Raw genomic sequence first — 15,651 nt, 5'->3', positions numbered from 1 at the left:
TTCCTTCCTTCCTTCCTTCCTTCCTTCCTTCCTTCCTTCCTTCCTTCCTTTCTTTTTCTTTGGTACCAGAATTGAACTCACAATCTCATGCTTGCCAGGCAGGCAAACTAAATAGCCACTGAGCTAAATCCCCAGCCCTGGCATTTATCTCTGCTTGTGTGTTTGAGACAAGGTTGCCAGGCTGTGCTCAGACTTGCAATCCTCCTGCCTCAGACTCCAGTGCTGGAGTTACAGGTGTGGGCCACACACCTAGCTGGTTTCTCTGCTGAGGTACTACTATAGTGAGCACATTAGAAATCTTTGTTCACATTTCTGGCTGTTTCCTCAAAACACTTCAAAGTATGTACTAGTAATTTCTATTTTTAATATTTGTAAGTCTTCCTAATAGGTATGGTCAAATTTCTTTCCAGGAAGGTTTTGAAATTTGCACTCTGGCCAGCAACATTATATATTTCCATCGTTAGAGTTTTGGCTAATGTGATAGCTTAAAGTGGTTATTTTAATTTCTGTTTGCGTGATGCTGCTAAAGCAATGTTTTCTTCCCGTTATTAGCCATGTGTATTTTCCACTTTGTGAGTTTGTTGGGCATTTCATGGATTTTTTTATTGAATAGTTTAAAGATTTTTTTGTTTGTTTGTTTTGTTTTTCTCCGGTACCGGGAACTGAACTCACGACCTTGCGCTTGCCAGGCAGGCGCTTTTGCTGCTGAGCTAAATCCCCAGCCCCGACATTAGTTTAAAGATTTTACAGATTAAATGCTATTTTTTCTCACATTTTTAGTTAATTTTCTTTATGGAAATTTTTGAAGAAGACAAGTCTTGAAATTTGCTCAAATTATTAGAAATTTTTCTTGTCATATCTTCAGATGCATTTTATTGACAAGTCTCTCATCCCCTAGAGAGCAGGTACTGTAAAAATATTCTGCCTTTTTTACTTTTCTAAGTGGCTTAATTTTGCTATGATTAAACTATGCAGATTTTATTTTTCTAGGTAGTAAGATTCTTTCTTTATTGAGCTATGTATTTCTCCTGAATAACTGATTGGCCCAGAACAGTGCTTTGAATTGAGTCTCTCTCTAAGGTCTCTTTGGTTTTATCTGTCTTAAATCCCATCAGTGTCGTGTTTGAAAGATAAATCTACTCGGCTCACAGGTGAAGAGGTAGTAGAGCGGCTTCCTGTCCCTCTTCTGGAACAATTCTCACTCTTTGTTGCGGATGGTTTCTGAGGAAGCAGGTCTTATCGCTTCCTTTCTTGGCGAGCATGTTCACTCGCTCATGTGACCGCTGGTGTTGTTTCTTTCACTCCTTCTTTTCAGCTATCATGTCCTCATAACTTTTATTTCTTTTGGCAGAATAATTTTTTAGGGTGAGTTACTCAGCAAGATTGGGAAAGATGACTCACATTTTTCTGAGGGAATATAATTTGTTTTTTCTCATAAACAGCCATGATAGGAAGAGCTGGGGAGAAATTTCCTGCATCTGTGACACAGACCCAGATGTTCTATCAGTTCAGGCTGTGCAGTGCATCCCTTCCAACTCCAGCCAGCTCTGATAAGCTCTACTTTACAACTCTTGGTTATTTCCAGAGGAAAAGCCAGGTTCATCGAGAAGATATTTTAAGGCTTCTCTGTAAAACTTTATGATTACCTTCTGAACAGCAGAAAAACCTTTCGTGCATTGCATCTATGCTGTTAGCTAGCTCTGGGGTGTGGAAAGGTTGAAAAAGATCCATATAAGATAGCCTTTGCCCGTCTACGTGTCTGCACAGAATTGATTCTGAGAATTGGTTTGATATTTTAGAGGTATATCCCGGTCCAAAGAAAGTCTGTGTTCAAATATTCACCAATGTCTTCTCTATGTTTGGTCTTAAATGGCAGTGTTCCAAGAAATCACAAATGAACTCCAGATTTTTTTAAAGTTTAAAGCAAAAGACACTTTGAAAAATATTTTCATTCATCTCTACTTTCTTATACATAAACCTCATAAACAGCAAAAATTTAGTACTTTCCCGAGAGAGGTATTTGAAATGGAAAAACATTTTGAACTGTAGGCTTTTTAAAAAGACAAATAATTACTAGTTTAAAATTTTGAGTATTAAGTGCATTCTGTCTCACCTGGTTCCATGACATATTGCGATAGCATCCTTACGTTATCACAAATTTTACTAAATCTAATTTTCAAACTAATATTGGAATCAGGAGGCAGTTAGCATCATTCAGAATGAATGGAGGGTCTCTTGGCTCGTGTGGCTGCTGCTGCATTTATTTCTAAATAATCAGAGGCCGTTTGTCTCCAAAGGCATTGCTTTCACCACTTTAGCATTCCTTCTCCACCGACTGTCACTAACTGCGTCTCAGCCATGACATCCAAGTACATCTGTAGAATTGAATTCTCTTAACCAATCGCCCTGCCCAGGATAGAGTACAGTCTAGGCTCCAAGGGACAGGACCTCTTGAAAGCCTGGAAAGCGCAGCATGTGTTATAAGGTATCCGGGAAGTGTGCGCTTCTCCCAGCCTGCGGCAAACGTTTGAAAACTACTTGTCAAGTGAAGGGAAGAATGGGAACGGTGGAAGGAAGTAGCCCTGGAGGGTGGCGTCAAGAATGGTAAACGTTACAATATTTGTAAGTCTTCCTAATAGGTATGGTCAAATTTCTTTCCAGGAAGGTTTTGAAATTTACACTCTGGTCAGCAACATTATATATTTCCTAATAGGTATGGTCATTTATACCTAATAGGTATAAATTTAATGCGGTAAACGTTTGAATACAGTAGTACTCAAAGTCAAGTGGAGGGAAGAACGGGAGCGGTGGAAGGAAGTAGCCCTGGAGGGTGGCGTCAAGAATGGGAGCCAGCAAGCTGTGCACAGAGAGCGCCCGCAGGAAACTGCCGGAGAAAGTCATCGCCAGGGTGGCGGCTGAGGGCAGCGACACTGTGTCCACGCCGCGTCTCATGCAGTCCGTTCCGTGACAGCACCGCAGTCTGGGTAACTGACGAAGAACAGACATTTGCTATGTAATCTAGAGCCTGTGAAGCCCGAGAGCAAGGCGCGGTCACCCGCAAGGCCGCGGTGGAGGCGGGAGGGCAGGACGGCACGTGTGAGGGCAGAGAGGCCCCAGTCTTCCTTTTATCAAGAGCCCACCGCAGTACTGACTAACCAATTCACCAGTTAATAGCGGGGCCTCGTGATCCGGTTACCCGTAAATGTCCCACCGGTCAACACTTTCGCCCTGAAGGTTGTTTCTCCCATGTGAACTGTGCGGGGCACACACACCATGGCACCGCAGTAGCCAAACGTGCACGCCGTCTGCAGATCTTCCTGCCTCATCCTCACCGCAGGCCCCACGCCCGCGCGGTCAGTGCTCATGAATAGATGCTTGTGATAACAAGCTAGGGCATCGAGGAAAGGTCAGCGGTGGCTTTTTAAAAGTGTTGTACTTGTAGATATTTGTTCACTAGTCCACTCTTGGTGCATCTTTGGATTGCAGATTAGGCAACAGAGCAGTTATAGGTCCAGGAAGGACTGCACCCTGCAGCTGAAGAGTCTCCCTAGTTTGACAGCACATACTGGACCTACATTCTTGTCGTCAACCTAGAATATTGGTCTGCACTGCAGGACTCAGAACAGAAACTTTGTTCCATTCCTGTGGTTAGTAGAGTCTTTTCCATTTGTCCTGCTTGTTCAAAATTAATCATTACAACACAGGAAATAAAAATTTGGTATGACACAATTCAAAAGCAGTCAACACAGCAGCATGTAGACATTCCTGCTATGATGAGGTAAGTGCTCTGCAAAACTTGATGCTTTTGCAAACTATGCCGTAAGTAAAGAACTTATAGGTAAAGCAGAACTTTTATAACCACAGATCTAACAAAAATGAATTTTGGGACCTGGAGAAACTCTCGTGCAATGGGAGGCTGGCACACTAGGCATTTAAAACTCTCAGAAGTGTTAAACTCATAGAACTAAAGAGTAGAATAGTGGTTACAAGGGCCTGGGGCCCAGGGGGCAGAGCAGAAGGAACTGGGGGACACTGGTCAACTTTACGTTAGATGGGAAGAAGAAGTTTTTGAGAACTATTACATGGAAAGATGGTCATAATTATTAATAATTATGGTATAGCTCCAAATTGTTGCATATCAATTTCAAATGTCTCACCACAGGAAAAAGAATGGGTAACTTCCTTTCGGAGGATATGTTAATTACTTGGTTTAGTCATTGCACATTGTACACTGATATTAAAACATCATATAGTATCTCATAAATACAATTATAAAAAATAAAGTTTAAAAATGTGGGTTGCAAAAAAGTACATGTTCGTTTTGTAACACGCGCCCACGTGCATGCACGCATGCATGCACGCACCAAAATACTCTCAGACGTGGTAGAGATGGTGTGCTCAGCACTCCTTTCTCCTGGAGCAGAGCAGGTGAGCGGTGGAGGGGGCAGTTGAGGGCAGCCTGGTGGGCCGCTCTGAGTAGCCTTCTGGGGCGGTATAGCAGGCTGCAGGCCTGTCTGCTTTCTCCAGAGAAGCGTCTGTGTACAGTGCTGAGATACATTTTCTTTTGATGAAGCTGAAAGCAATCTTTCTGCCAGTGAAAACCTCAAAGCCAAGAACACTTTTCTTTCGTGCTGAAAGTTATGTTTCTATTCCTACTACGCCCCTCCTCCTGCCTGGGAAAAACCGTGTCTGAATTACACTGAAATCATCCCCCTGTTGGCCAGTAGTGCGTGAGCGGAGCTGCAGCACAGAAGTGTGCAAGCCGCTGAACGGACTGCAGATTAAAACTGCCGTGTCTGACTCTAACTGGAGTTCATCCTTGTAAGGAATTTGGCAAATGTAAAAAGTCACGCAATGAAATTAATATCGACTGATAGCAATTAACAGCTGTTAAAAAAAGACTATGATGTCTTCCTGATGGGCTTTTGTCGATACGTGTTTCTTGTAAAATTGGGTTGTACTGTGGGAGCAAAACTGTACCCTTTGTATTTATTTATGTATATTCTCCGTATACTTCCATTAAAAGGTAGAGATAATTTCTTGGTGTTTTAAAATTGATTTTATTGATACGATTTAGATCCACACAGGGATCGCACTCGTCAGAGGGTCTGTACCTGTGCGTGTCGTGCTCTTCTTTCGTCCCATCCGCTCCTCTCCCCGCAACCCCTCCTCCCCACCGCGTTTGCGGAAGCTTTGCTTCCCTTTTCTTCCTTCCATTCTTTCTCCTTTCCCTTCCTTCCCCCTCGCCGTCCTGGTTCCCCTTCCCATCTGAGCGTTTCCTTCCTATTTCCCAGTATCTGTTGCACATTTCGTTCCTTATTTGCCCTTTCAGCTTCTCATACCAGAGACACAATGTGATGCATAAACTTGTGTGTCCTACTTATTTCACTTAAGAGTACGGACTTATGTTTTTGGTGCTGAGACTCAGACTCAGGAGGACCTTGCGCTTGCCAGGCAGCCATTGTACCGCTGAGCTATATCCCCTCCCCTTGGATTTCTTTTAATCTTTTTTTTTCATTTCCCTTTTCTCCTTTCCCTCTCCCCGCTCCCTAGTGCCCTTTCTTTTGAACAGGTTCTTCCTATTTCACAATACCTTTTATACACTTCCATCCTTATTTACACATTTGGTATTTCAAACCTAAAAACATCATGCCACAGTGATATATGCACATCCATGTTTATACCAGCACAGTTTGTAAGAGCTAAATCTTGGAAACAGCCCAAATGTTCTCCTCAGCTGAGGAATGGATAAAAAAGATGTGCTTTTTTAATACAGTGGAGTACTACTCAGCCATTAAGAAGGATAAACGTGAGACATTTCTAGGTAAATGGATGCACCTGACACCATACTCGCAAGTGAAATAAACCAGACACACATGTGTAAATATCACAGCCTTTCTCTGGTGTGAGCTACCTACTGCATAAAGAAGGAGCAAAGTGCATAAAATGTATTGTGAAATAGGAAGAAATTGTTCAAAAATTTTCAATAATGATTTATTTAATAAAACCCGTACTTTTGCATGAGGTTGTTTTAAACTGTGGTTATAAAATTCTGTGTATGAATGATTATGTTGTTGATTAATTCTTTAGTTTGGGATGTTAAGGAGATTACTTGATCAGTGAGTTTAGATACTCATTTTAAAAAATTATGTGATATTAAATTTTCAATTCTTATATTTTTTAAGATAGAAAGACCATAACATAAGAAAAATAGCCAACAATAAAATTCATATTGTGACTCTTCTTTTCCATGGACATATCATTTATTACAATGATAGCATGCTAATAAGCTTTTTGTTCACAGACATAAGCATTGGTTTGGTAAATAGCTCACATTCTTGATAAGCAACAAGTTTGCTAGATGGTGTGTCTATATCATGCATATATGAGGTAAACCAAGTAACAAAAGATCAATGTCACTGCGATCTTTTCACCTCAACTCTAATTCTCCTATATGAATTTGCTGCCCACTTCTTCACCTTTCTCATTTTTGTCTTGTGAACATGCCAGGCACTAATTCCACTTTAATCTCTAAACCTAGCCATAGTTAGTCACTCTGTGATATAAAAAATTCCTATAAAACTTCTGAAACCATTTGAATGAGGAGAGGAAGCATAGTCCTTTGGGATCCACCCCTCTAATTCTGAGATTCTTTGTGTGTGTGTTCAGAATGGTTGAGCACAGGGTTGAGGGTAAAGGACGTCTTATCTGAGTCCTGGCTTTGCCCTGTGGGGCAATAAATGCTTGCAGTAGTTCTTTCCTTTTGAGCAATGGGGATGGGGGAGAAGAGAAAAGAAGGAAGGGGAGAAAAGTTGCGTACAGAAGATAGCTAAGATAATTGTGATGCTAATTTCTATTAGTTCATTGAAAAGAATAGCTAGTGCTAATATTGCTTGATCAGTGTTGCGTGCCTGTACCTGGTAATCTGAGCAACTACTCTGAAGATAACAATATGCAATACAATAACTGTTGTAAATTTCCCGTCATCTTGTTTTCAAATTCTGTATCAGTTTTATTTTTTTGTCCCTTTAATATAAAAAAATAAAGTTAAAATTAAAAAATTAGAAAAAGTTAATGATTGCTTGCAGCCAGGAGCTCATGATGGCTGTGGTGTCTGCATTAAAAGCAGGAGCAAAGGAGTTTATGCAAATAATTGATATTGATGGGAAGGTAGCATATACTCGGAGTTGTCTTGAGAGAAATGTGAAGACAGAACTGGATTGGGTCACATCTCAAATGGAATGAAATTATTCATGTTAGATGTAGAGGATTTGGGTTTTTCCACTGCAGTTTCTAAGTAAATGCAAGTTCTGAAAAAAAAACTGCTTCTGTCAACAATTGGTATATTTATGGGGAAAAACAAGTGAGCCCAGCACAGCAGGCAGATGTGTGTGCGAAAGTGCTGTCCGTGACCATTCAGTACATGCCGTGGGAGACCTCGGCGAAGTCCCAAAGGGGCTGCTTCCACGGCCCTGACTCTCCTTTCTCTAAGTTATTAATGATGATGTAAAAGCTGATCTTCTCCCTCTCTTTTCAGCCAGCGTATATCCCAAGGAAGCTGATCCCAGTCACAATCATCAAGCAAGGTACTCCATCTACTCGAGCTGCGAGGCTCCGTCTGCTCAGTCCACTCTTTAATATGCTTTAAACTGAGCTCCTGGAAGGCAGCACACACTCTCTCAGTTTTTGTGAATGCTGTTCTCCAGAAAAACGTACAAAGAAAGAGTATGGGCTAGTAAATTAGCAGCTCATAGATAATTTTGACTCTTGTACCAATAGGCAAAATTTTGGGCAAGTCACAGGGGTTGGACAACTCTGGACAAAGCAGCTATAACGTGTACTAAATTTTTCAAAGTCTGAAGTGTGCGGGGTTTGCTCAGGATTACATTAGCATGCTTGCGAAAAACCGTTAACGCAATAGTTGCCTTAGGATACTGAAAATGAAAACTGCTTGGTGGCCATTTTGGGATCATAAAGATATCCAGGTTTCAAGAGTTACAGTGTCTCGTTTCATTTCAGAATCCATTTGTTCTTTGTGTTATCTTTCAATTTTTCAGTTTATTAAAGTGACTGCCCTATTTTTTAAGGAAGTTTCTTGGTGGAAGAGACAAGGGACTGGGGTGGTTCTTCATTTTAAGAAAATGCAGTGTCCTAATTCTACTGTCCAAACAGGGTCAGTTAGTATTGGAATTACCTAAAGATTCCTTGCTTCGAGAATGTTGCCTAATTTTTTTTCCCATGCCGTTGTCATATTTTATGCTAGTTCTTACTGACTTAGGGAGAGGACAGGGTGCGAGGAGTGGAGACAGGAGGGAAGTTGTGCTCAGGACAGAAGGGTTTATGACGGACGAAAAAGACACCGCGACAGTACTCAGAGGTGTGGCGGTAGGAGCTGGCTTCTGACCCTGCTGGCTGTGTAATCAGCCTGCGGCAGTTTTCTGTTTGCTGATGAACTTGGACTAGGACTCTCCCACGGCAAATGGCTCCATATGGTTAGCTTTTCTCCACCGCACTATTACCTTTCTGTATTTCCACAGTGATTCAGAACGTTACTCACAGAGCCTCAACTAAATCACCGGATAAGACTCCCTTTGGAGGAACAATACTGGGTAAGTCAGTCTTGGAATCTGCGCCTGCAGTAAGCGAGTCAAACTGCCTTTTGCTGATCGGGCTCTTCCAGCCTGTGAGCAGGTGCGTCATTTGAAAGTCGGTTCTCTTCCTATTGAGCATCCCGGCTGTGTCTGTCACAAGCTAAGAGACCCCGACTTTATCATGATGTGTTAAAGAAATAGCTCCAGCCTATTCGCATGGGAGTGACGGCACCCACCCTCCCAGCCAATAGGGTTGCTTCAGTTGTGAAGGGGTCTGAATTGCTCTTTTAAAAATTATTATCACTGATAATGACGTTCTTTGTTCACCACGCATCTGAAGGATCTACTTTACAATTTTGGCGTCTATAAATTAAAGGCCAGAGGATTTCAGTAGTTCAGTTCTAAATAAGAAAAGTATTCTATTTAAAAGCTACGGTTGTATTTTCCCAGTATTTTAAATTTGAAGTTAAAATGAGTAAGCAAAATAAGTGTGAAGATTTATGTTCTAGTATCTGATATTTTGAGCTTGATGTCATGACGTACGTTCTTCCTCTATCTTATTTTCATCTATTTCCTTGCAGTCCACTTTATTATTCCAGGTCTTAATGATACCAGTGCAAAACTTCCTCCCTCCATAATGCTGGAGATTTCAGATGCACTCAAGGCACAATTAGGTAAGAAGCAAAACTTTATATCTGGACTTAAATGACCGATTACTAGCATCGATATTCCAAAGAATCTTGCAAATGAAGGGACTGTTGATTATAAAGAAAAAAGTAGGGGCAAGGAACTTGGAGCATTGGGGTTATTTATACAAATCCTACTCTGTAGGGAAAGTTATTTTACAAAAATATAAAACATGTAAGTAGACCTACATCTATGGAAGAAGAGTTAGTTTATGAAATTATCCAAAATATACTCATCTGTATAATTTTGAAATTCAGAAATTGTTCTAAATTATATGCATTAAACTATTCTGTCAAGGGGTCACTACATATTATCAGTGAGAACGGATGTAAAGGTCTGATAAATTAGAATAATTATTTACTTGAGATTGATATTGCTTTTTCTGGAAAGAACTGGATATGATTTAATGTTTTAAAAAACCCAACATAATTTTTAAAAAACATCAGCAAAGACCATTATAAAAGGGCCCTGGGGAATGATTGTGGCGGCCACTGGACTGAGTTGGTTGCTACATTTGAGCATCAGTCAAGTTTGGCTCTGAACTGTCAAAGCTGAAGCATCGGAAGCCCCTGGAGTCCTCTCGCACACAGGATTCTAGGACGTAGCCTGAGCATTACTGACGCAGCAGGCCTGGGATGTGCCCAGGGATCTACATTTCTAACAAATTTCCAGATTCTTCAGACGGTGCTGGCCCGGTGACCACACTTCGAGAAACACCTCTCTTGCGTCTCTGGAGAATGTCCAGGTTCATGAACAAAGACCGTAGAAAACAGGAAGGTGTGGCGGAAATTGAGTAAGATGTAAAAAGGGTATTTTTGAGCAGGGTGCTGACTGGGAACTGAGCGTTAATGTGTAATTGAATTAAAGCACTGTACGGGTGAAGAAGCAGTAGCCACAGCCCCAGTTTAGCAACATACATGTAATAAATACTTTTTAAGCACTACTTCTTGCCAGAGCTGGAAATTCCTCGGGGATATAATAACAAGTTACACAAATGTAGTCCCTCCCATACTGGAACTCCAGAGAAGGTATTTAAGGGTGTTAAGAATTAAATGGATGCTTCCTTTGTTTTGGTCAAAAGAGAGAGGAAATGACAAATAAGATATAGCAAAAAGATTTTTTATTCAAGAAAATGCTATGGCAGGTAGTCACAGGCTGGATCTAAGGTGGGCAGAGCTCCAGTAAGCCGGGGCACTCCTTTCTGTCATGAAGAGCTCGCATCTGCCCGGCATATCCTGCTGGTGCTCCTGGCCCAGTGCAGGTCCCACAGACTAATAACCCACTTCCACCACTCCCCTTCTGCTTGCACCAGGGCTGCGCGGAGGAAAAAACTATCACAAGTAATTAGGCACCTGGTTTGGGGCCTTTATTCTCTTTTCCAATTTTTCTTCTTTAGGGAGCAGGGCCGTGCAGGGATGTGAAGCTCTGTCCACAAAATGCCAAGCCGCTTAATTTTAAGAAATTCGGCAAAATTTAAAACCTCATCATGTGTTTTTCAAGTACCTGGGTACTTAGCTTTGTATAAATGGTCATCAGGACATGGAAGCTAACTTTCTTTTAATTTTCGTTTTTCTGCTTGTGTGATGCTAGGCAACCAGAGTGCAAGTTTTAAAAGGCTTCAACTCTTAAGGTCTCCTTAGGTGTTAATTTGACAAACTATTAGAAGAAGGAGAAGGGGAACCTTAAGTAGGTAGGGCGGTACTTAACTAGGGGTGGTTTGGCATAATTTTAGAAAAAAAATCCAAAACGTATACATCACCATCTTACTAAAATGTGAAGATATTTACCAAGTTTTCGTTGTGATTCTGTGCGGTCCTTACCTTCTTAGCGTGAAATGCTCGTAGCTGATAGTGCTGAGTTCCCTCTAAGAATGCGGTAAGTGGCTCTGAGCTTCACCTTCTATTACACCAGCCCTCACTCCCTCTCAGATATAGAATACAGGGACTCAGCCCTATTTCACGTAAGTGTGGTGCCGTGAGGAAGCCTCCAAATTAAATATCTTCAGGGAATCTGAGTTCGGAAGAGTCAAAGCTCAGGACTTTTGCACTCAATTGTGCAAAGATTGTATTGTTTACCTTGTGTCTGGGAAGGACCTGTTTGAAGGAAAAAAAACCAGGACCACAGATCTCCCACTGATTTGGTCTCCAGTGTGTTGACCAAAGCTATAAAGAGCAGGGTTTGTTAAGGACACCAAAAATAGGAAGAGTTGTTTCTCAGATCAGTGGTGTCAGTTTCGAACCAGAAGATGGACTGTTTCATTCCTCAGTCTTGGTGATATTTCCTGTTCTTTTGGTGGGGAGAGACGGGGGCTAAAGTTCACATACTATCCTAACACCAATTCAACTCTTTTTTGATTTTTTTAACTTAGGGAATTATATTAGATTTTGTTTTGTTTCAGTTTTAGTTTTGCTTTTCTGATAGGATTCATAAAAGCTTCAAGATTAAGTGTTATTTTAATAAAGAAAATTAAATGCAAATAAGTGCAGATAAACTATGCAAATAGGAAATATGTTTTACTAACTTGAGTTTCTGGGGAAATACCTATTAAAATTAACACATAAACAGTTTCTTGTGCACTGAAGAGATTGATATTCAGTGTATTTGAAAGTGCTACTGGTGTGGTGTCGCATGCCTGTAATCCCAGCACTCAGGAGGCTGAGGCAGGAGGATCGTTGCAAGTTCAAGATCTGGGCTACAAAGTGAGCTCAAGGCCAGTTTAAACTGCATAGCGAGAGCCTGTCTCAAAAAGATGAAAAAAAAAGTGTTCAGTAAATCCAAGAGAAATATTATCAAATATATTATCTTAACTGATCATGTTTCAAAAATAAAATCACATTAAAAATTTTGAATTTTGTATTGTGTATATTTAGGTACACAGCATGCTGTTTTGCTATACTTACTAAAATAAGTAAATTTCAAATCAACTAACATTCTCTTGTATAGTTACCCTTTTTGAGCATAATAAAATCACAAAAATCTGTTTTAACAAATTTCCAGTACACAATACCATAGGTATAGTACTCACATTGTAGCTTAAATTTCTGAACTTACTTATTCTATAGATCTACAACTTTGTACCTTTTTTCAATATATTTTCTCATTTCCTACTACTATCCCACCCCTGCTAACAGTCATTACATTTTCTATGTATTTTTTCTTCTCTCATTTTTTAAACTTTTATTTTAAATTCACATATAAGTGAGGATATACATTATGTTTTTGTGTGCTGGGCTTATTTCACCTCACGTATCCTCCAGATTTATCTATGAAATATGATAAAAATAAAATGATGTTAAAAATTTTAAAGAGTGTCGCAGCAGAAGACACATTGCCGTGAATCCTCCTTCAACCTCCCCCGCTCCCCGCTTCTTCAAACACACTCGTCTTCTGCCGCTTTCTGAAGCAGTTCTGGAAGTTCTCTGTCACGAGTGTCTTACTTGTGCTGTCATACTGCTCACTGTTCTGAATCAATTCAGAAAGTCTGCCTTTCATGGTCGTTTGACGCGGGGGAGCGCTAGAAGTTGCACCGTGCCAGACCCAGTGATTAAGGTGACTGAGAACAAAGCGTAATATTTTTACAAGCCTGTCTTTCTGTTGGATGACACTCAGCAGAAGCCTTCGTTATTTATTTTTTATCACACCCCATAAAGACACGAAAGAGGACATCCAGAACTGCTTCATAAAATGGCAAGAATGATGAAACAAGTGTTTGAAGACAGGAAGAGGATTTTGAGAGGGATTAGATGCAGTGTGTCTTTTAATATAATAATTTTAAAAATTTAAACATTAACTGTATATTTTTATTGGTTAGTCTACAATGAACATTTGGGTTGTTTCTGTATGCTAGCTACTGCATATCAAATCACAGTTACTAGAGGGTGAAGATATCTCTGCAGTGCTGATTTTATTCCTTTGGGGAGTATATACATTAGAAGGATTGCTGGGTCATATGAGAACTCTATTTTTAATTTGTTGAGTCAACTTCATATTGCTTGCCGTAATGATTGTGCCAATTTATATTCCTTCCAACAGCGTGGGACTGTTCCCTTTTCTCTACAACCTTGTCATCTTTTGTCTTCTTGATAAAAGTGGCCCTAACAGGAGTGAGGTGATAAACTCAGGGGAGTTTTGATTTGCATTTTCCTGACCGTTAGTGACGAACACATTTTCCTATACCCCTTGACCATTTTTGTTTCTTCTTTGGTGAAACATCTGTTTGGGTCCTTGCCTGCTTTTAAAAATTAGCCATTTTTTTTGTTTTTCAAAACATATTTGTTACTTTTAGTTGACACATAGTAACTGTACATATTTATGTGGCAGAGTGTGCATTTTCAATATATATATAAAATATATAAGATCAGATCAGGGTAATAGGCATGCCTGTTACCTCACACGTATATCATTTCCTTGTGTTGGGAACATTCAAAATTCTCTCGACTAGCTATTTTAAAATATTCAACTAGTTTTTGTCAACTGTAGCCGCCGTAATGTGCTATAAAGCATTACCGAGTTATATGAGTCTTTATATATTGTGGATATTGAGTCTTTATCAGCTACATGGTTTACAAGTATTTTCTTCTAGTTTGTAGGCTGTTTTCATTTTGTTGGTTGTTTCCTTTTCTGTGTAGAAAATTTTGTTTTGCTTTTTCTTTCTTTTAACCAAAAAAAAACAAAAAACAACAAAAAAAAACCCAACAGGCAAAAAATGTCAAGGGAGAAATAAACTTTCCTGAAATTAATTATACTATTCAGGAAAGTCATATTTTTTGAGGGAGTAAATCCTAAAAATAATATCCCAATTCCAGAAAAGCCCATCATGGGACATCAAGAGATATAATAGCTTTTGTTGTAAGAACACATGGTGTGAATAAGGAAAGGAATAAACAAGAAAGCTAGTATTACATACGCATCTCCAAGGGACTTACAAAGGGTTTGCCAAAGCCCAGACTTAGCTTGCCAGAAATTAAAAGAAACAACTGTGCTGAAAAATGTACAGAGAAATAGTGGGAGAAAAGGAACTCCTTGGTTTTAGGGGATGTTTGGATGGCCAAAACTTACTCTCCTGCTGAAAGAATAGCAATTATGAATAGGTAGACGAATGCTAGGGGGTTGATGTGACATACCTGGAGTCCTTCATTTAAATTTCTTCCCTATTTCACAAGTTCTTTGAGATCTGAAATGTTATATTTAGGAATAACATGTACCTTGATAAGAATTAGTTCTGCAAAAGGGTACAAATGTCTCTTGGGAAGGTAGTTTGCCATATTTTTTCATTAGCAGCCTACCTTTAGGTTAATGCAATTTGCTAACAAAGGGCGTGTGTTGAATACCAGAAGCGAAAGATTTCAGAGCATTGCCTGCGAACGGCTAGGATCTAAAGGTTAGGAAAAGGAGGGAGGGAGGGAGGAGGGAAAAGGAGAGGGTGGTCAGCCAGTCACCGCGAAAGTAGGTTAGCATTAAAGGAAGGAGAAGATTAGCAAAAGTACTCTAACAGAGGTAAGGACGCTGACGCAGAAGGGAAGCAGGAATCCCAGTGTTTTACATTTAAAAAGAAAAGGTTCCGCTCTGGTGTATATTGAAAATACCAGGACCAGAAAAATGTGGAGATGGGCCCAGGAAAAGAGAGCGAAAGGGACTCTCTAAGAAGGAAGTGAAGTGATCGATTCCCGGTACCGGAAAAAAAAAACAAAAAACAAAAGAAAAAAAAAAAAAGAAGCGAAATGAACCCCGAGTAGCCAGTGAAGATCAGAACAGACCCGACCACCTCTGTTAACTGTGGAGGGGAAGATGCAGTGCAATAGGCCCAGCACCCCGTTCTCCGAGACTGGGCTACAGAATTGTGCATGTCACAAAGTTGTTGTGAATCCCAGATTTAAGTAAACCTCTTCTTGGAATGATGCCTGACTGGCCCTCTCCAGTGGCCGGCGAGCGCCCACGCTGGCATCCTTCCCGGTGCGGCCTGCTGTGTGGACGTGGCCCCTCGGAGCAAGACCCCGCGGCGCTTTGCAGCTCCCAGCTGCCGTGGCCTCTCTTGGGGCCCGTGACCAGCCCGGGCGGCCTCCACTCTCCCAGGGTCTCTGGCCCTGGGCGCTTACCCTGCTTCTGCAGAGCCAAGTTCTCCTCCCTTCGTGCTTGTGCAGAGTCCAGATTGTTTCCCTGTTTCCTCCGTGTCCTGGACGGTTTACCCAAATTCTCCACAGATTCTAATTTTCTTGTCAGTTCCTTCCTGGCTCCCAGTGATCCACTTCTCCTTTGCTCTTCACTGAGTTGTTATTTTCCATGGTCTGGATTCCATCTCTGAGAGAGGCCGGTCACCAAGCCAGCATTTCCTCCTTCGTGTGATGGCTTCACCTAGTAAATAATTAGGAAAATT

General features: G+C 40.7%; 1 protein-coding gene across 28 annotated transcripts in view; it reads left to right on the top strand.

The window, feature by feature from the left end:
* Nucleotides 1-15,651, top strand: part of Abi3bp (ABI family, member 3 (NESH) binding protein) — a 219,568-nt gene that overhangs the window by 91,543 nt on the left and 112,374 nt on the right. For all 28 annotated transcript variants that reach the window (XM_013515155.1, XM_013515154.1, XM_013515153.1 and 25 more), the window contains exons 7-9: nt 7,538-7,586; nt 8,538-8,609; nt 9,173-9,265. In XM_013515155.1, coding sequence (XP_013370609.1) covers nt 7,538-7,586; nt 8,538-8,609; nt 9,173-9,265 — 214 coding nt within the window. The remainder of the gene's footprint in view (nt 1-7,537; nt 7,587-8,537; nt 8,610-9,172; nt 9,266-15,651) is intronic.

The sequence above is a fragment of the Chinchilla lanigera genome, unplaced genomic scaffold (assembly GCF_000276665.1).
Source record: "Chinchilla lanigera isolate Chin_1 unplaced genomic scaffold, ChiLan1.0 scaffold00026, whole genome shotgun sequence".
Taxonomy (NCBI): Eukaryota; Metazoa; Chordata; class Mammalia; order Rodentia; family Chinchillidae; genus Chinchilla; species Chinchilla lanigera.
This window is presented reverse-complemented; position numbering and strand designations above follow the sequence as displayed.